The following is a 22,413-nucleotide window of genomic DNA, read 5'->3' as shown; positions in this document are numbered from 1 at the left end:
TTCCTCCACCCCAAACTCACTTATCCATGTCTTTATGGACCTTGCTTTGTGCACTGGTGCGCAGCCATGTTGGAACAGGATGGGGCCATCCACAAACTGTTCCCACAAAGTTGGGAGCATGAAATTGTCCACAATGTCTTAGTATGCTGACATGTTAAGAGTTTCCTTTACTGGAGCTAAGTGGCCAAGCCCAACCCCTGAAAAACAACCGCAGACCATAATCCCCCCTCCACCAAACTTTACACTTAGCACACTGCAGTCAGGCAAGTACCATTCTTCTGTCAACCGCCAAAACCCAGAAACATCCATCGAATTGCCAGACAGAGAAGAGTGATTCATCAATCCAGAGAACACGTCTCCACTGCTCTAGAGTCCAGTGGCAATGTGCTCTACACATCTGCATCAGATGCTTTGCATTGCACTTGGTGATGTAAGGCTTGGATGCAGCTGCTCGGCCATGGAAACCTATTCCATGAAGCTCTACGCACTGTTGTTGTGCTAATCTGAAGGCCACACAAAGTTTGGAGCTATTGACTCTGCAGACAGTTGGCAACTTCTGCGCACTGTGCACTTTAGCATGCGCTGACCCCACTCTGTCATTTTACGTGGTCTACCACTGAGTTGTGGTTGTTCCCAGTTGATTCCACTTTGTTATATTGCCAATAGCCATGAAATACTTAGTAGCAAGGAAATTTCACAGGTGGACTTATTGCACAGGTGGCAACCTATCATGGTACCACGTTTGAATTCACTGAGCTCCTAAGAGCGACCCATTCTTTCACAAATTCTTTCACAAATGTTTGCAGAAGCAGTCTGCATGCTTGATTTTATTTTATATACCTGTGGCCATGGCGGTGATTGGAGCCTGAATCCAATGATTTGGAGGGGGGTCGCAATACTTTTGGCAATATATATATATATATATATATAGGGATTGGACAAAAGTATGGAAACACTACATGATTTGCAGGTGTAAAAGTGATGACGTGTTTCGCGTTGAAAACAGAAATGATGTAACATACTTTTGCTTCCGCTGTGTGATGAGACACCTAGCTACCAGATGGAAAGCCTCACTTTCTTCATTCACTTCATGTGCTGATAGTAGTACAAAGTCCTGTCAGACAATTTTCCCTTTCTCAGCTTCAAAGAGGGCAAATTGTTGGTGCCCACTTACTTGGTGCCTCTGTGACTGAAGTTGCCAAATTATTTTCAGTGTCTCGAGGTACAGTATCAAAGGGTATGACAGCATATACAGTTTCCAAGAAAACGTTGTCTGATAAGCATAACCGAGGTTGACATGGTCAACCGTTCGAAAGAGACAAAAGGACATTGTGTAGGATTGTGACCCGAAATAAGAAAACAACTGCTGTAGAGCTCAATTTCAGTCTTCCAAAGCCCACAAACTTTGCTTTTGGAGGGAACTCCATAAGCAAAACATTCACAGGTCACATTCACAGAGCTGCAATTGCCAAACCTCTTGTGACCAAAATTAGAAGAGGAGAGAGTAATGCAAAACCCATAAATTGTGGGCTATGAATCAATGGAAGACTGCAATATGGTTTGATGAATCAAGCTTCACCCTGTTCCTAACCATCGGACGTGTTTATATGTGGGGAACACCTTCCCAAGCTTATGGCCAGGACAGTCTTGTGCCAATGTTAAAGAATGGTGGTGGCGCAATCATGGTTTGGGCAGCCAAATCCTGGTATTCTGCAGGCCCCATCATCACCATGAAAGGTAGAGTAAATGTCAGTGTCTATGTACAAATTTTGTCTGACCATGTGCACCCTGAAGAGAGCTCCATATGCAAAAACTATAATGCTCCGATTCACACAGCTGGTGTTGTCAAATCGTGGTTTGATGTGCATGCAGACAAAGTCTCACACCTTCCCTGGGTGCTGGACCTTAATATTATAGAGCCACTATGGTCAATTTGGAGAACAACATTCCAGCTCGTTTTCAGCCTCTGGCATCTCTGTGAGAACTGGAATGATTTTTGCATGAAGAGTGGTTCCAGATTCCATTATCCACCATCCAAGCCTTATATTTGTAAATTTCCAGGAGAATTCAGGCCATCTTGGATGCCAAAGGCGATCCAACACCATATTAGGTAACGATTTTGTTTTTTTACCTGGTGTTTCCATAATTGTGTCTAATATATATATATATATATATATATATATATATATATATATATATAGTCATGTTTACTTAGAAATTCAGAAGCAGGTTATTTACAACATATATAAAGAAAAAACATGTTTAAGTCTTTAAAGAGCTGCACATATTTTATCTCTGTGTACCACTGCTTTCATTTTGGTATGTAGGCGGCTGATGCTCTTCTGTACTGTGGCTCACTTAATAGCATTGCGATAAAATAAGACATGAATTATAAATTATGTATACATAATTTATTTGTACTTGTCCCCAATAACCTCTAGTGAGCCATTAAAAGATTAATTCCACTAGCTGTGTGATTATCTGTGTGTGTATGAGACGGAGTTTGCTGATTGTCTGGGTGGCAGTTCATTACGTATCTCTGGAACAATGACAGCTGTACACTCTACACAACGGACACCCATCAGCTCATCATCCTCATCAACACACAGCTTATTTCATCACTTCAAATTAATTATTTTACCTATCTTTTTATACTTAATAATTAGTTACCCTATATTCCTTGGAGAAAACTATTTTTTTAATTGCAATTGTCATGGAAACCTGTACAGGAAACACCACATGGTCTCCAAATGCTGACCTCTCTCTGAAAACGCTAGTTGTCCAGCAGTCATGTAGATCCCTAAATATTTTCTGAGTCACTGATTTAGAACAAGCATGAAGCAAGTAAAATTACAGTGACGTCAACTGGATCTCCATAGTTCTTCTGGGTCAATGACTCAGGAAATACTGCAGGTATTAGATCACTGCGACAGCCAGGTAACTGCCAGTTTCAGAATGTGAGTTTGGCAATGACAGGCTCCACTCAGCACAGGTATTCTATACTATACACAACATTCTAAAACATCCATAATATTAAATATATAAGACTTGATCCCTTTAACATGCTCTATACTTTCTCACACCAATCTCATTTTATCTTCAGGAGCTGCTATGTTTTCATCTATTATACACTTATGATCTCTATAAAGTTCTGGGTCCCTGGCTAGCATCCAGCTTGCCTCTGTTATAGCTCAATTAAAACTGCTGATGCACAGTTTCTATAACTTTTTGTATTTGTTTCTGGTTGTCTCAGTATGGTACGATAGTATCTCTGCAGACATGTTTGTGGTTATGTTGACAGAAATCAATGTGCCTCTGGTGATGTTAATATGGTACTGTTTCTGTCTATACAGGCATGTATCTGGTTTTGTTGGTGCAAAAATGTCTGTGTCTAGCATATTTCTGGTGATGCTGTCTATACAGGCATGTTCCTGGTTTTGTTGGGACAGTAATGATTGTGTCTCTGCTGCATATTTCTGGTGATATTGTTCTTTCTGTCTATACAGGCATGTTGTCAGGACCCAGTTCTGAACCTGAAACTTCTGCTGCGTCTGGCAGTACCTCTCCTTGCTGAGCCACCTGAGATGCTGGACAGCTCCCTATAGACAATTGCTTGGACAATCCTGCCTTGTGTCTTGTTTCTGGTGAACCTTGAACTCTTTCCTCCTCCCATGAACTTCCTATTTAAGCCATGCTTTTGCACATCCTGCTTCCCAGATTACTGGGCTCTCACCAGCCAATATCTTCCTCTTGTCACCCCTGCTGCCATCCGTATCTTTGCTCCCACTCATCACCAACCTTTGGCTGGTTCCTTGACTATAATTCCACTTGATCCTAACCTGCAAATGCTTGTTACCAGGTATGGATCTAGCCTATCTGATCTGGGGGTGCAGTAAAAAAAAGTCAGAAGGCATATTGTCAACACTATGTGTGTGAGTCACTGACAGTCTGTCACACAGTGTCATGACCTGGGAAACATTATTATGTATTAGATTGTCATTAGATTAGGGTGATTAAACAAAACCTGTGCCCCCTTATACCAGATATCCTATCAGAGTCCCCATTTACATCAGGTTTGCCACCAGAGTGCTGCTCATCAAAAGGGCCTCCTTACATCAGTGTCCCCATCAGAGTGCCCCCATACATGAGGTGTCAAAATCAGAATGCCCCCTTACATAAGGTGTCATCATCAGAGCACCCCCTTACATCAGTGTCCCCATCAGAGTGCCCCCATACATCAGGTGTCCCCATCAGAGTGTCCCCTTATATCCAGTGTCCCTAATAGAGCCCCTCCTTGCATCAATTGTCCTCATAAGAGTATCCCCCTGCATATGATCAGTTATCCCCATCAGTATGACCCCTTAATCAGGTTTCCCCATCAGAGTGCCCCTTACATCAGGTGTCCCCATCAGAGTGACCCCATACATCCGGTGTCCCCATCAGAGTACCCCCTTACATCAATTGTCTGCATCAGACTTGCACATGGATCAATGGATGCACTCTCAGAGATCTAGGGGGGCAGAAATAAAATCCCAGCACCTCCCTAGATCTGGCCCTGCTTGTTACTGAGCTTTGGCGTGGTGCTTGTCTATATTTCTGCTTGATCCCATACCTGCAACCACTTGTTACCAATCTTTGGCTTGTTTACTGACTATGCATCTACTTGATCCCTACCAACTATATCTGCTACTGGACCATGTCTTGCTCACCTCCTGGTAGGGCGATCCGGAGGCCCACAACCTGGTACTAACATGCAGAAAAACCCATCTTCACCATCAGAAGCTCTGGTAATTATCAGTTAGTGCTTAGACCCCACACCTCGGTAAGCCCGCATCATCTGTCAGGGTGACCTGCTTGTATACTAATCCAGCTGGTAGGTGGGAGCCTCTCTACTGCTATAGCTACTAGACTCTGAGTCTGACCCCTGACTATTACACGTTTCTGGTTTTGTTGGCACAAAATTGATTGTGTCTTTGTGGCATATTTTAGGTGGTGTTCGTATGGTACTAATTTTGTCTATACAGATGTTTCTAGTTTTGTTGGTACACAAACGATTGTGTCTCTGCAGCATATTTTGGGTGATATTATTATGGTACTGTTCCTGTCTATGCACGCATGTTTCTGGTTGCTAATATGTTAATGATTGTGACTGTGAGTTGTAATAGTATGGTGCTGTTCTGTCTCAGTGTTAATCACATGTTTTTGGTCTTGTTAGTACAGTACTTATTTTGTCTCTGATAACACATTTCTGTTTATAGCAATGCTTACTTTGTGTGATTAAGACACTTAGTTTTATCTAACCATTGAAAAATAATTTGGTATGTCAAATAACATTTTTCATGTATGACGAATGAATTGTAGACATATTTGTTGATCAAAGAAATATAAAATTGTCTGTGTGTACCTACCTGAAAGGCATCCTAACATTCATAAGTTCGGCATATCTTCCCAGCACCTCCCAGGGTGCGTGCACTTTTACAAACATGATGTCGCTGTTGGTGATAGATGACTGTAACAAGACCACAGCAAGAACCAATGAGAGTGTGGAGTCCCAAGAGTGTCCAGAAATGATTGCTCAAGCTGGCCACACACTAATTGAATTTCATTTCAATGATGTTTATTCGGTTTATAAAAGAAGGAGTTACAAACCAGTCCAGAAAATTATGCATCCATTTTTCCCCAAAAACTGCCACCCGTCTAGGCTGATACAAGCAATAAACAAAATACAATTTCCCAGGATAATTATCAGTCAATGATAGCCAAAAGAGTCCCATTGGGACTTATAAGTGTAAGGCCGTAACAAAAAAAAAAGGAGCAATTGAAAACTAACGTGAAACTTACACTAATTGAATTTCACTAGAAAATTTTCATTTTAAGAAAGTTTGTTTGAGTCTCTAAATATTAGTGGGGTCAACTCGACATTAACTTTCAAAAGCAGTGATAAAAGAATTCAAAGGAGAAGGATAGAATTTTTTTCTGGAAATAATTAATTTCTAACAGTGAATGTGATTTTCCTTTAGGAATTTAGTGCATTCACTCTAAAATTGAATGGTAAAAGCAAATGTTCCTTAAGTCGTTGAATGTACTGATGAGAATTTTCATATGAATGTTCATACAGAGATTCATTTAAAATCTACTAGTGTATGACCAACTTTAGGTAACATTAGTCAATGTTTGCATACCCAAACATCAGCACACATGTATGTGTCTTACTCTATTTCAGTAATCACACTCTGTCTTTTTGGTTACAAAATAAATACAAAAGTATTGCAACTTATTCTTCATTCTCTTAGAAACATGCATTTAGAAATCTTCTACCCACACAAGTACTGTCTGATGTGTCACTAAGAGAGATCTATTGTATTATAATTAGTCACTCAATTCACTTGAAGCTTTTCTCTTGTTGGTGCACTGCTACTCCACACACTTGAATTTCTTGTATGCAAGCACACTAGTACCTCTCTCATTACGGATTACTGAATGCCTGCAATCTAGTGCTCCCTCTGTTTGTACATGTACTACAGTATGCTGTTGGCCTTCTAGTCACTTTTATTGTTAGCCCAGTTATTCTGCGCACACATATGCCTTTTACATTGGAAGAAATTTAAATCTTTTCATTTAATTGTCAAAACTGGTGTCTCTAAGGGCATACATTAGTGTGTGCATAATGCACACATTCTAGTGTGTGTTTTAAAACTTTGCTATGCTCCAATGACCTGGAAGGTGTGTAACCTATGATAAAATACATAGGGTGGAGCTACGTGCTCATATCATCACACAACTGGAAGTTGAACCTGGAAGTTAGCATTTGCCTACCGGGATTACATTTTTTGCTGTGTTTTTATCTGTAAGTACAATTTTATGTTTAATAAATCGAACATTTTACATTATGTGGAGCCTCTGGTCTTCTGTTTTTTTCTGATCACCATTGAAGTTGGGCAAGTGGACCGAGGACCTGTTGGCAGCTCCCTCACTTATAGCCAACCAGTAACTCCATTGGAAGGAATTGGAAGCTTTGCCTGCTTTTATTATTTGTAGCTCTACCCTCGTGAGGGCCGCTGAATAGCAGGTATCTCTAAGCCTCTCTTCGCACAGCCAGGCAACAAGTATTTCTCACACAGTCTTGCATCCAAAGACAATGACCAGTCCATGGGCTTGGTTTTGTTGTTTTATTAGGGGAAATCAACTTGAATAGGGAAATAGGGGTTATGGGATGCCCAGTTTGGCTTCAACCAGTTGAACGGTGACACTTCCTTTCTATGTACAAAGGCAGATCCTGGACTGTTCTTTTCCTGAAGCTGTCAGTCATTGCAGATCAGTAGCAGCTGCCCTTTATGGGCGAGGAACTAGCAGCCCCTCAAAAAGCAGCTTTACTTCTTGTAGCTACATGTAGAGATGTCTTGTCTTCCCTTGTAGAGCTGCTTCCAGCTCCACAGCCTGCAAACACTACCAGCCTTCCTGACTTTCCAGAAGATCTCCTGGGACAAGGATAAAGGATTGAGCCCAGTGCTGTCTTTAGAAAGCTGACTACGTGTGGCCATCTTTCCCGTTATAGAGCCCAGAGAGTGATGCTGTACTCACACTGTCCTCTTTGCTCCCTGCTGCTCCAAGTCTCAATCCCATTCATGTCTCAATGCTGAATGTATCCTCCTGAGCCAGCCCGAGCCCAGCCTGGAGGCCGCCCCCACTAGACCTAGGGGACCCCTACCAGGCACCAGCAGTCTCCTCAGCACTCCATCTTCCACCCGACTCCCTGTTAGCCCAATTCTCTCATATTTATGGGCCAGTCCACTATTCTACCAGGGCCTCCAAACCTGGGATTGGCCACACTCCCATAAACAGGCAGATCAGGTCTCCACCCCTTCCTGCTTACCAACTTCTGGAAGGTTCTATGGTCCTCCAGAGTCAGGAGGAGGAAATAAAGCCACAACCTGTTGAGTCATCCAGCTGACCTGCAATAATTGAACCTCAATCACATGACTCACACAACTACCATGAGTCATCCACAATGATTTTACCTACAATACACTACACTATTCTAGTAGCACACAAGAGGGTGCTACATTATTTTAACCACATGCTACCCAACTTCTCTATAATATGGAAATCATGGTTTTCCGGTAAGCCTTAGGCCTGGTTCACACCAATGCATTTTTTAGTGCTTTTTCTTTATGCAGAAACACAGTCCATTTAACATGGTTTTCTATGGGACAAGTTAACATCTATGTATTTTTCAGCTGCTGCATTTTTGGAAAGGGTCAGGGACTTTTTTAAATGCCAAACAGTGCGTTTTTGGTTCAATAGACTTCTAAGGAGAAGCTGCAGAAAATGCATGTAGTGTGTTTTTGATGCATGTTGCGCAACAAAAACACTGGCAAAAAAAGCATAAAAAATGCAAAACAAATAACAAAGTGACAAAACGTGTGTGCAAAAATGCACTGCAAAAAGCACTGCAGAAAGGGGTCAAAAGCAAACTGCATAGGTGTGAATCAGGCCTTAAGTTGTGGTTATTTTATGGCAGAGATCCCTCTTTGGAGTAGGAACACACATTTTGACTTTTCTGACACATATGCTTTTTGCACTGGTCACTGCATGGGCCTTCTCCATTAGTTGATGGGACTTTAGTACATACTTTTTGGTTGCTTATTTCTAATGTTTTTTTTATTATTTGACCATTTCTGTTTAAATTAGCGGAACACAGTGTGTATATAAGATAAATATCTCATAGTGTGTTTGCAGCTTATCCATGGTGGTTTCACATCTTAGAGACAAGAATAGGTATTTTTCTTTGTTTATAAATGCAGTCCATTGCTGCTGTTGTGAATGAGCCCTTAAATTGGACCTCCAATCCAACAGATAAGTACACAGTTCAAATACATATTTCCTGGACCTCCCCATGTCAGCCTACCACGGGTCAGCTCTGCCCTCTCTGAACCCTCCAAGACAACCTCTTTCTTAGCCTTAAGAGCGGCTGTCTCCCCTCACTCAGCGTTCTTTTTTCGTTCTCGTTCCAGACACCTTGAAAAAAAAAGTCTCTCTTCTATGGACTTCCCAGGTTCTGCCTCCACTAGAGACCCCTCGTTTGGGCTGTAAACCTCCCTGTGCAGTGGGTTCCCTTGGTGCAGGGATTGTTATGTATGCTCTAAACATTTCTACATGTTGATTATGCCACTCTACAGGAGTTATTTCCATGGGGCAGTATAAAGTACTGCTGGGAAGGTGGGGTGACTTACCTGTGCATATTTTGGCTGGTTTGTATGTAGTCTCATATCTCAGTAGGTCTGTGGGCTGGCACTTGTAGTCCCATATCTCAGCAGGTCTGTGGGCTGGCTGCCATCTGGGGTCTGCCTGGGGCTGGTAATCCCCACATCATGGCGGCGGAGTTTGTTCTGGCTACAGAGCAGGCTAGGTGATACACGTGCAAAGGTGGTGGGCGCTGAACTTCCCGGGTTGCCATGGAGCTTCCAGGACACTTTGTGACACAGGAAGTTACTGTGTTATCTAGAATTTGGCTCTCTCTCTCATCTTGCAGCTCTGTGGCTACTGCAGAGGCTGCTGTGTCTCTATGAGCTCCACTGTTTACCGAATTACTCTGCTGCTCCAGCCTGGGTCCTTCTGCTGCTCTGCTCCCTGTAGGTTGCCTCAGCTGTTTGCCTGTTTGCCTTGGATACAGGCACATGTATTATGACTCTAAGATGTGTGTTAGGTTATATCCCCCTTTAGGCTGTTGCTAAAAGCTGCAGCTTCAAGCACTGAAGATCTAATGGAGAAGTTTTTTTTTCATTTTTATTTGTTATTTATTTATTTTCTTTCCGTTCTTTCTGTAATTATTATCATTTTTATTTTATTTATTTTTTGCTACTTTTTAAAAAAGTGCTATTTGCGTACCTTTTTAGCAGAAAGAAGACTCCAGCGCGGAATAAATCGTCCGCCAAAAGCTTGGTCTAAAGCACTCCTGTCTCTTGTTTTCCAGGACAAGTTGCTACACCAGAACAGTCCAGGGTGGATTAAACTTCCCTCAAGTGATCGTTCTAGGATACCGTCGCCAGTGGCCCATTGCAGTCATATGGAAATGGGATGAGGAAAATCACGTCACCAAAATGCTTCCAAGAAGAGAAAATCCTCTGGTCAGCACAGGAAAAGGTCTTCTACCTCTTCCAGAGCCTCTTCTCCAACCCACCCTGAAGTGGTGGCTGTTGGCCCTGTTGAGGAGTCTTCTGGTAGCTTGTTGGGGCTGTTCAGCTGAGGCATTGCCAGGCAAATTGGTGTGCACATCCTATCTTAGATAGGGGGCACGTGACAAAGCTGCAGACGCACAGCAAGTAAAATTGTACATTAGAGACACAGCAAAAAGAGTTCTCCACCCAAAAGACAGAGAAAATACTACCCAGATTAAAAAAAAAAAGACAGTTCCTTCTTTCCCTTTGATATTTGAAATCCAAGAGCCCTTTAAGGATAAACGAAAAAAAAAACTAACAACAGATTACATTTTCATAACAGAGTTTCAAAGTTATACCTGTTTTGTCAAAGGGATGGAAGATTAAAGTTCCCAAAGCAGTCACTTTACAGAGAATGGCCAGCCACATAACACTTCCACTTGAATTAGGTTCAGTGTCTTTTAGGGATCCAATGGACCGCAATGTTGATATGGATCTGAAGAGGATGTACACTGTGGCGGGACCATCCCCTATGGCCCTCAGAGTTTGGGTGGCAGAAATGGAGTCCTGTGGTTCAGGAAAAGTGCAATTCTTCAGGATAGTTGTGGACTTCATTGCTGAATCGGCAGTGAATCTAATCAGAATGCCAGTAAAGTTAATGGCTCACAAAGTAACACCAAAAGTGCCTTATGGCTAAAGCATTGGTCTGCTGACAAAGCCTCTAAACACAGCCTTGGCTCAATTCTATTTGATTGGAAGACCCTTTTTGGCAAGACCTTTAAAGCTGCCATTCAGCAGGTATCCAGTAGGAAGTCAGGTCTTATCCTGCAGGAGAAAAGATTGCAATGTCAGTCCTTTTGCTCTTTCAGAAGAGTTAGGAATCGTTTCAAAGAAGCCAGACATTGGAAGAATGTCAGTGCAGCATTTCCCAAGGCAGTCAAGTCCAAATCAAGCCAGCCAGTTAAGTCTTCCGAAAAGGCCTTCGGAAAGTGTTTCCACCCAGCCCTCTCAAGTGGGAGCAAAATCGGATCTATTCAGGGAGATCTGGGTGGAAGAAGTGGAGGATGATTGAATTCTGGATATCATCCGAAGTGGATATCTGTTAGAATTTGCAAAAAGGCCCCTCAGTATTACTCCAGGGAAATTTGGGCACCAATGTGTCCAGACAAACTGAATTGTTTGCACGTCTATATGAAGAAATTCTTAAGCTATTTTTCCTGTAGACAAGAATGGGGTGAAGACATGTATTCCTCTTTGGTTCTTATGATCAAGTCCTCAGGCGCCTTCAGACCAGTTCTAGACCTGGCATATCTAAATTCCTCTATGAAGGCCCCTCTTTTCAAGATGGATTCCTTGCAGACCATCATTTCAGTAGTAAAAGTTAGAGACTGGATGGCCTCAGTGGATTTGGCAGGCACCTATCTGCATGCCCCCATAGTTCTGGCTCATTATTGCTTTCTCGATGACATGCTTCTGTTGGCCCTGTTGAGGAGTCTTCTGATGGATCACGTGTCTCTAACCTGTAACATGCTCAAATGCTTTGGGTGGATAATCAACCATCAAAACAGTCAGTTAACTACAACCAACACAGGTCCTGCTATATCTTCCTCCCCCAGAAGAAAGTAAAAAAAAAAATTCAGACTCAGATGAGGGAAGTAATGAGCAGGCCTTGCATATTGGCAAGACAGTGCATGCAGTACCTGGGCCTTCTGTTATCCACCATCCCAGTTGTTCCTTTGGTCAGATGCTGAAGAAGGAAGTTTCAGTTCAGTTTCCTTCACCAGTGGGATCATCATGTATTGAACCAGAAGATCCTCATACAAGGTCTGATAGCCTGTTTATTAACCTGGTGGACGGTTTTGCGCAATCGGAAGTGCAGTGTCCCTCTCGAGCCTCCAGAACCAGGCTGGTGGGTTGGGGGAGTCCACAGCTTTGGTCATCAGGTTCAAGGTCGTTCGAAGAGGCAGACTATGCAAAGTTCCTATCTGCTAGAGTTAGTAGCTTCTCGATTCATTCTGCTAGCGTTCCAGTATCTGTTACGTGGAAAAGTGGTGAAGGTGCTTTCAGAAAATCAGACTAAAGGGGCTTACTTGACCTGTCAAGGGGGCACCAGAAGCTTGCCTCTCCTGAGAATAGCCTGTCCAATCTTTTTTTCAGCAGAAGGGAAGTTACCCTCGCTTCATACCTCCCAGGAACGGAGAACATTCTGGCGGATGAGAGTCAGAGTTTTGTAGATCATGGCTATTGGGGCCTCAATTCGAAATTGTTGCGTAAAAAGCCTGGGCGACACCAGATGTGGATCTGATGGTGTCAGCAATGAACTTCCAGCTTCCCTCTACTTGTCCTAATTCGGGACCCGCAAGCCTTGGACCAAGATGCTCTTTCCAGGCTGTGGAGGTTTCGCCTAGTGCACATCTTTCCTCCAATCTCTCTAATTCTAAGGGTTCTCCTGAAGATACAATGCGAAGTGGAGGCAATAATAGTCCTGCTCCTTTGGCCAAGCCGGCCTTGGTTTCCCCTTGTATAGAAGATGAGTCTAGAACAGCAATGGGCAAACTACGGCCCGCGGGCCGTATACGGCCCGGCGGACCTTTTAATCCGGCCCGCGGAGCGTGATACTGTCAGGATGGCTGTCAGGATGTGTGTAGGTGGGACAGCGTGACGAACTTGAGGGGAGCTAGGCTCCTCTCACAGTCCGCCCTGAAGACCGGTGTAGCATGAAAATCTGTCTCCTATGAGGATCTGTCCCCCTCGACGTATCTGCGCATGTGCCGATTGGCTGCTAATGCCTGAAACTGGCACATGCGCAGATACGTCGAGGGGGACAGATCCTCATAGGAGACAGATTTTCATGCTACACCGGAACGGCGCGGGAACACGACGAGAAGAACGCGTGGAGCAAAGGTAAGTGAATTGACACAGGGGGGACTTGGGGACTTAATATGGGGGATGAATTAATATAGGGAATGAATTACTATAGGGGGGATGAATTACTATATGGGGGATGAATTACTATGGGGGATGAATTACTATATGGGGGATGAATTACTATGGGGGATGAATTACTATATGGGGGATTAATTACTATGGGGGATGAATTACTATGGGGGATGAATTACTATGGGGGATGAATTACTATATGGGGGATGAATTACTATGGGGGATGAATTACTATGGGGGATGAATTACTATGGGGGATGAATTACTATATGGGGGATGAATTACTATGGGGGATTAATTACTATATGGGGGATGAATTACTATATGGGGGATGAATTACTATGGGGGATGAATTACTATATGGGGGATTAATTACTATGCTTAATATGGGGGAATATTACTATACTTACTATGGATGACACATACACATCATTCATCTACTCTTGGTCCGGCCCCTGGGTCCAATATATGAACCCATTGCGGCCCTCAAGTCAAAAAGTTTGCCCACCCCTGGTCTAGAACAACCAATTCCACTCCAAGTTTGTTTGGATCTCCTGGTTCAGAATGAGGTGTTCCTTCTGAATCCCATGAGACTAAAATTAATGGCTTGGAAGTTGAGAGGCGGTCTCTAAGACATCTGGAGCTGTCAAAGGGTGTAGTTGATGCCTTGTTGTAGGAAGAAGTCAACTATTTCGACCTTCCATCGGGTATGGAAAGACTTTTTTGGGGCTTTCTCTTGGCAAAAATTGGAATGCTTCAACTCCCTTGGTATCTAATGTTCTTAAATTCCTGAAAAATAGTTTAAAAGCGGCCTGGCTTATAATTAGTTGAAAATTCAAGTTTACGTCCTCTCTGCCATGACAAGTAAAAGATGGGCCCTTAACCCTTTGGTCATTCATTTCTGAAGGCAGCAATGAATATTAGATCACTAGTGGGAATTTGTCACTTGGCTTTAATGCCTTGCTGGCACCACCATTTTACCCGATAACTTTGTGTTCCTTATTCTATTTGGCTCTGAGGACATATTTCCTGATGGCAATTGCCACCACAAGGAGAGTATCAGACATGTATGCCTTTTTAGCTAGAGAGCCATACTGCTGGATCCTCCAAGACAGGGTCATTCTGAGACAGGTCCCAAATTTCTTTCAAAAAGTTTCAACTTCATTCCATATAAGTTGGAAGAACGTACTTTCATCTTTTCTGAAAGATGGGTCAGAGGGTGAGTGGAAGAAGTTAGATCTGGTTCATTTACTTTCAGTATATCTGAAATGCACGGAGGACATCCATGAACAAGACAGTCTTTATACCTTCCATCAAGATCCAAGGAAGGGCTTCACGGTACAAACCAAGGTCATGTCCTTGTGGATTGTCAAGACCATTCAGATTGCCTACAAAGTCCTAGGCTTGCCACCATCTTTGGAAGATAGAGCTAATTCAAAGAGAAGCATCTCAATCTCATGGACAGCATAGGCTAAAGTGCCAGCAAAGGTGGTTTGCAGGGCAGCAAGCTGGACCACAGCAAATGCATTTATTTGCCACCACAGAATGAGTATGGCTTTTCCATTGGTGCAGTCTTTTTTGGATCTACTGTCATTGCAGCCGCTGTCAGTAATAGAGGTTTATATGCAGCATTCAGCTTCTTCATGTCTTGTTTTTCCCCCTCCCTTTGTTCCTTTTAGCATTGCTTGGTACATCCTGTGGTAGGCTGACAAGGGGAGCTCCAGTAATACGGAAAATTGTATTCCATACTTACCATAATTTTCCTTTCCTGGATCCTCCCCATGTCAGCTGGGGATTCCCACCCAGCGTCCGTCGTGAGGAGTGATATGTTGAACGCTGAGTGAGGAGAGACAGCAGCTCTTATGGACTAGGAAAGAGGTTGTCCTGATGGGGTCAGAGAGGGCAAAGCTGACCTGTGATAGGCTGAAATGGGGAGGATCCAGGAAAGGAAAATGATGGTAAGTATGGAATACAATTTTCCCTAAGCTTTACTATTTTGCCTGCTCAGTTCAGTTAGTCAGGATGATCCCTCTGCTATATTTTGGATATCATTACTGTTTGCTGGGCCAGCTGTGTGTATGCAAAAATGTGTATATGCACAAGGAGCAAAATATTATATACTTAAAAGAGTAACCCCAGTCAAAAACATGTAAAACACATATAACACCTTTTTTTTAACCATCGATTTGAATAGGGCAGGAAATATATTTTTATGATCTATAAACCTAGGTTTTAGTACATGGCCTCAGTTCTGCACAGTCTGGTCAATTGTCCAAAGGTTCTTGAAGCTAAATAGTGTTATCCTATGTGTCCATGTACACTACTTTTGGCTCCATGCACACTAGCGTTTTTTTAAGCTCCTAAAAGCTGTTTTTGCTTAGCACTTTCTGTCAATATTAACTATTATTATAATGTATTATACAGGCAAGCTGTTGAGTATATTTTGCACAGTTGAATGTTGTTGAGTCGCATGTCAGCAGTCAAATGTCTTAAGTACCATTCCATTGTTTTTTATCCAGCGTATTTTCCAGCTTTTTTTTTACTTAAAAAAACACTAGTCTGCATGGAGCCTTAGCTTATTAGCATTTTTTTAAAATTCAGCATCTAGGAGCAGAAAAAAAAAATATTTTTGTAGTTTTTTTTGTGTTTTTTCAGCAGAAAAAAACACTAAATGCTACTAAAACGCTTCTAACAGCTTTTTTCTAGCTCTTATTTTTGTTCCTCTACATCTACTGTAAAAACGCTAATAAAACGCTAATGCTCCTAAATGCTAATATACACTTCTGAACACTACTAAAACGCTACTAAAACAATACTAAAAATGCTATTATGAGAGTTTTTTATCCAGCATTTTTTCCAGCATTTTTGAGCTTAAGAAAAACACTAGTGTAAGAGTGTATATATTTAAGAAAGTCCTGGCTTGGTGAGTTCTGAAAAGTCAAGTCAATGAGCATAAGATGGATCAGTGTTAGCTCTCATAAAATAAATCATGGCTAATGTTCTTTGTTGGTAAAGGAGAGTTCCAGACTGCTGAGGCGGGTTCTCATTTTTGGTCCCTGAGGAGGGTGTTGAAAGAGATAATCTGAACAATCAAGATGTCTGAAGGGTTACTGATGGGATGTCTCAGTGCTTATGACCAAGCAGCTGCCACTCCCTTGGATACAGTTTTTTACATGCAATAATATCTTCACATACCTACAGGTTACATTATAGTAGTTTATATATTATTGTCCAGCATGGAATTACCTTTTGAATGAATACAAATACTGTATGATGGATATCAAAAGTATAATTCACCTAGGAGATGGAATGTGCCTAACCTGCCTCTGGTACTTTCTCATATAGCTCTGTTTGGGCTTAAATGCTGCTAATCAACCTCATCAAGTACAGACACTTTTACCCCATTCAAGTCCATGACAATTTTCAACTTTCAGCACTGTTTCAATTTGAATCACAATTACACGGTCATGCAACACAGTACCCAAATTAAATTTGTATTATTTTTTTAAACGAATAGAGCTGTTTTTGGTGGTATTTGATCACAGCTGTGATTTTTATTGTTTGCTATATAAATGAAAAAAATACTGAAAATTTTGAAAAAAAAAGTTTTGCTTGATTTTTTCTTAGTGTTCTACTTCTGAATTGAAAGTGCACAGCTTCGGCACTTGCCCTCCTTATAGGCAGTGGTGTCCTCTTTAGAATCCCAACAACTAACTGTTTTACCATGATATCTAAGCATCTTCAAGGTTACCTGAAATCTCTTTTGACACACAATCAACTTTGGGAATGCACTATTTTCTTAATTGGCTTGTATTCTCCAGACAAAGTCCAGCCTGATTAAATATTGAAAGGTTTCTAACGGCAATCAAAGAAAGCACAGCAGCACTGAGCAATTGTAAACTCAGGGCAGCTTGACTACTTACTTACAGTAAATAGTTGTTTGGCAAGGGAGTTTAAATGGATAAAAATGGAGTAGAGTAGAGTGAAGGAGCACCTGTAAAAGCTTCTCTATAAAAATGGACATCTTTATGTAACCATTGGCACCAAACATTAGCATATAAAGGGGTGGCTTTTAAAGGGAACTATACCTGGCCTAAAATTCCACCACTAATCCATGTCCCTTTCATTGATCTATCAAGATCAAGGTGTCTGTTGACCACTGAAATTCTGGAATTTGACAGTTGAATGATAGGGCAGAGCCTAAAGCCAGTAAGGGGCACGGATTTACCTTATTGTGGGCAGGAGTCAAAGTTCCACTGGAATACATGGATTAATATGAAGAATAACACAGATGGTTGCAGGCACCATAAGGTACATGTATTTGAACACTATTAAGGCTTAGAACAGGTCAAGTTGACTTTAAAGCTGGCCTTACACTTGTAGATTTTCGACCAAATGTGTGTACCTAAAATTCTCAGTACATTTGATGACTTGACGAATGTATTTAGAAAGTTCTTCAAACTTTCTTTTGCTTTGATCATTTGATTCTGGGACAAATTAACTTTCCCAAACAAACAATACATACACTGTTAGAAATTTGTTCAAAAAAAATTATCCATCCTGCTACTTTAAATTTTCTTGTCACTGTGGTCAGAAATGAACGCCGATTTGACCCTACTAACAATTTGAAAATCAAACAAATGTTCTTAAAATGAAATATTTTTCACAAAACTCTGTCAGTGTATGGAAAGCTTAACGCACCCCTACTAAGATGTCAACTCAGGAGACCTGTGAATCATTAGTTATAAACTACTGGTTTGGAATGGCTGCTAAAATAGACTAACCATTGAAAACAAATATCCAACATATTACCCCATAACTGATGATTTACAGAGGAAAATCTACAACAAAGTATTTCATTCTAACATCATTCAACAATCATTTCCATTTAAATTTAATTATCTTTGAAAGCAAAACATTAAAGTGTTACAAAACCCAGGACCCTGCATTCACTATATCTGGTCTCCCACAGTACGCACAACATGGAAATGCAATTATCTTAGTAAATATAAACTGCTAAATACATTTTCTCAACAGTAGTTAGAGCAGTCTTGTGACTTCTATAAGTGTCCAGCAGAGCACTGGTTAAAGCTTGTATGAGGAGTTTTCATTCTTCCATGACTGTCCTATGAGGCTGCATAACCCCTGACCCTCTGTCTGGACAGCGCAGATTGGCCCTGTGCTGATCACATGCAGTCTCCCAAGAAAAAAAAAAACCTCTCTAGCAATACACACCAAACTGAGCATGTGCAGCTTGCCCCCAAGGCTCTGTTCTATCAGCAGATGGATTTGGGACAGTAGAAGGGGAGGACCAGAGAAGACAGGATCAAACAGCCTTTTAGCACAATGCGGAAGATTAACCCCTTAGGTTCCACAGAGAGTATAACAAGCATGCTTTACTGCATATACATATACATTTTACTGTATTGGGTTTAGTAACACTTTAATTTTATCCTTCCCTATAATTTCAAATGATGCAATATTATGCTGAAAATTTCATTTACATACTTATTTTAACTGAAACTAAAAATTACCTCTTTTTCTATCTGCAACCCTTCCGCTCTAATATTCCGTTCAAAAACTTCTCTTTTCTCTGATTGGGGGCTTGATTTTCTATATACCAATATATAGTCAATGCGGCACTTTCCATCATTAAAAAATAACCCATTTGTTTTGTTCTTTTCTGGCACATTTGGAATCTGAAAAAAAGAAAACAGCAGTGCTGTTAATGATATGCTGAAGCACTGCAATTAACAATGTCACAATACATAACCCAGTTGTTTAGTAGTTTTGGGAAGGGTTTAAATCCCTGTGTTTTAGTTGGGGAGATCCAACCTCACCATTTGTCCTAGGGTAGGGAACAATGTCATTGGGAGAGAACATTAGGGAAAATCCAAAATGTTATGGTTGTTATTGGAACAGGAGTAGATAGGATTTTTTCCAATAGGGACACCTGTTGTAAGGAAATATGTCCTATTAACTGGCATCCATTTTCTATAATGCCTCAATTTCTAGATGTGTGAACAGTTAGTTTCAGTTTGGTAACTTCTCTCTCATTTTCTTAGACTTGTTTCATTTCTGTAAATGGAACTACCTTATATGGTATCCCTCAACTATTTGCAGTTCCTGTTCTTCACGTAACTATATTGATAAGAATGGAATGTTTCATTGGTCATCCTGAGATTAAGCAACGCCTACTGAGGTCTGTATAACCGTTCTTGTCATGCATTAAACGTTCAGAGATTTAGATTGTACACTCCGGTGTCCAGAGCTTTATTTCTCCCAAGCCTGAGGGTGAAAATAATGAGGACAGGGGCTACAGACATAGGTTGAATCCTTGCACCTGTTCTGATGACAATTGTCAGAAATGAGATTTCCTTGTTAGCTGGTGACAATCTTCCTTATGAGGAAACAGCAATAAAACTTGAAAGATGCTCTAACCCCTTCCCCACTATATGAAAAAATGTGTTGGTGTAAACTAAAGTTAAGACCCATCATTCTGACTAATCGAATGCATAGAATGTTTAAACTGAGATGAACACATACAATTAGTGCCTAATCCATTTAATTATTTTTATGTGTAACTCAACGTCACTGAAATTAATTGCTGGAACTTTTTAGGGGCTACAAAGATATATTACACTTATCACTTTAGAAAAACAATCTTTTTATAGTTGCCATTATGCATATCTAAAACAAATGTTTAAAAAAAATGAGAGCAAGTCAGAGACTGACATGCCATTAACAATTACTGTTAAGTGTTCCACAATAAATTACAGTATAGCAATTAAAGTTTCCACATAAATGCCCTCAATGCCCCACTCTTCAGCACTTTACATGTCTCAGAAAAGGATTGTTTAAACCTCTCAAGCTGATTATGATGATGGTGCTGCGGTGGCTTTTGATGTTTTTCTCAGATCTCTTGATCTGCGTCATCAAGAGTTGCACAAGTTATATATATATATACTATATATATATATATATATATATATATATATATATATATATATATGTGTGTGCTGAAGCGTGCATCAGATAGGTCAAGTGTCCAAGTCCATTAAACTTGAAAAGGAAATCAATATGGATTAAAGGTGGAAGGGGCGGTCCAAAGACCATCAGGATTGTTCAGGGATAAAGGATGTCTTAAAATGTACATGATGAGGTGATGGAAATTATAATGTTTTTTAAATAGTACCCTAAACAGTTAAAGGTGGATTTTGCAGTGTAATTGTCTTAATATACCAAGGCACACCAGTCCATTCAGAAAAATCTATGGCATCTCCTATTTCACCATTATCTTTATGCCATATGGCTGTGTACAAATGGATCAAGATCCTAAACTGTAAGTCTTAATCACCTTATCTAATAGACCATAATAAAAGGACCCCTTTGTAGCAAGGAGGAGAGAAGGACCTCTCAGGATGCCAACCTAAAGTGTAACTTCAGACAAAACCTTTTTCTTATAGGGAGGGGAAAAAGGTTAGAGTCACATTCTAGTCTTTATCCCTTTGTGTCTCCTCTTCACTTAATACCTTAGTGATCACTTTCATGTAGTATTTACACTTTATAGCACTGTAATTTTTGCAAATTTTCACCCAATGTATTTTTCATTCCTTTCAGGAACACAGTCAACAGAGTAAAAAATGTTCCAGCAAACCAGGAAAGGAGAAGTTTGATGTCCATGTATCCAAGCAGACTTCATCAACATCAGGCTTCTGATGTCTTCAGAACTTCAGAGTTTTCACAGCTGCTATCTATGAATGCTAGAGAGCTGTATCACCAGATGAGAGAAGGAAGAAATAAACAGCTTACAACAGCTGCAATGAGCAGATACTAGTAAATAGGATAGCCAGAGAAGTGGCATGGGTCGCTTTAAGAATAGTAGGAAATAGAAACTGGTTTGTGTATGTATGAGAATTTGTTGGTGTGCAAGTCATTAAACTTTACATTTACATTGACTTTGGTAACTGTATGGAAATGCCACTAAGACAAAAATTGAAGCTGATGCTAAATTTGATAGCCATGCACCTTCTCAGGGTGCTGTTATTACAGTAGATTAAAGGGGCAATAGGTGTACGCAATGAATCATCATGTCTTGGATAATTGCTTTAGTTCAAAATATGCATGAAGACAATGACAAATGAGGATAACCTCCAATGAAACTGACAAAGAGCTGAACAGCAGTCACAAAGCCATTTACTAATAAACTTACAACACCAATAATTCCCTTTTTATTAAATGCCAGCTGCAAACCTAAAGCCCTAAATTAATATGTTTGCCAGATGATTTAATTCTGTACATTATCAAAAAATGTTGAAGGAAAAAACACTTTTTCCCTGAGTGTGCCCTAAATTCTAAAATGGGGTGCTTCTAGACTGTCCATAATTTTAAAAGGGCACCCCTTTCTAAAATGGGAAAAACTATTCTAATAGTTTTATATAATGCAGCAACATCCACACACAGAGGAAACCCAACATTTTTATTAAATGCCAACTGCAGACCTAAAGCCCTAAAATAACATGTTTTCCAGATGATTTAATTCTGTACATTATCAAAAAATGTTGAAGGAAAAAACACTTTTTCCCTGAGTGTGCCCAAGTCCAAGCCATGAAGGTAGGAGAAAAAGTTGTGTATTGCTCTTGAAATGTATCCATGTAAAAAAAAAAGACAAATAATACATTCACTGTTCGTGGCAATGTATATCATGACTAGTATTTTTGGAGGGCAAAAATCCATGTTAATTATTTGTCTCTGTGATACCCATAGTAACATCAGCCTTAAACATCTATATAAGGGGAGAAAACGCTTCACACAAAACTAGAAAATCCTTGTGTTCTATATTCCATTACACTATAATCCATATTAGATCTGTAACAGACTTTGAAGTTCACCTGCCTCAAACTCTCTCGCTTTCTATAATAGTTTTATGCTCAACCCCCGTTAAAAGTATAAGCTGACAGATTCCTTAAAATAACATTGCTTTGTGCAGTTCCTGGAAAATTCACTGAAGCTCAAAGCAATGTAAAAATAATGAGCACAGTCCAAAGAAGCCATCTAAAGGACCACGAAATATATTATATTTCTGAGATTTGTTTTTCTAAAAGAGATGGTAAAAGGCTTACTGATGGTCACAAAACAGATCATTGCTTTGATGTGGATGCTTCTAACTGTTAAAAAATATTTTCTTACATCATTTTACCTTTAATTAGTACCTTATATACATTTTCTAAAATGCTAAGTAAAAGTTAAATGAGAAAAAAGGTTGTACAATTGCCAATTTTGAACTGCTGTCTTACAGAGTGAAATCAACAAAGAT

General features: G+C 40.5%; 1 protein-coding gene across 5 annotated transcripts in view; it reads right to left on the bottom strand.

Annotated features, from left to right (window-relative positions):
- The window catches only part of ANO4 (anoctamin 4), a 273,092-nt gene that overhangs the window by 117,436 nt on the left and 133,243 nt on the right, over positions 1-22,413 (bottom strand). For all 5 annotated transcript variants that reach the window (XM_089694243.1, XM_089694247.1, XM_089694275.1 and 2 more), the window contains 2 exons: positions 18,632-18,796; positions 5,409-5,509 (listed from right to left, as the gene is read on the bottom strand). In XM_089694243.1, coding sequence (XP_089550369.1) covers positions 5,409-5,509; positions 18,632-18,796 — 266 coding nt within the window. The remainder of the gene's footprint in view (positions 1-5,408; positions 5,510-18,631; positions 18,797-22,413) is intronic.

Source organism: Staurois parvus, unplaced genomic scaffold (genome assembly GCF_062004578.1).
Source record: "Staurois parvus isolate SC_StPar_1 unplaced genomic scaffold, SC_StPar_1.0 ptg000025l, whole genome shotgun sequence".
NCBI classification, from domain to species: domain Eukaryota; kingdom Metazoa; phylum Chordata; class Amphibia; order Anura; family Ranidae; genus Staurois; species Staurois parvus.
This window is presented reverse-complemented; position numbering and strand designations above follow the sequence as displayed.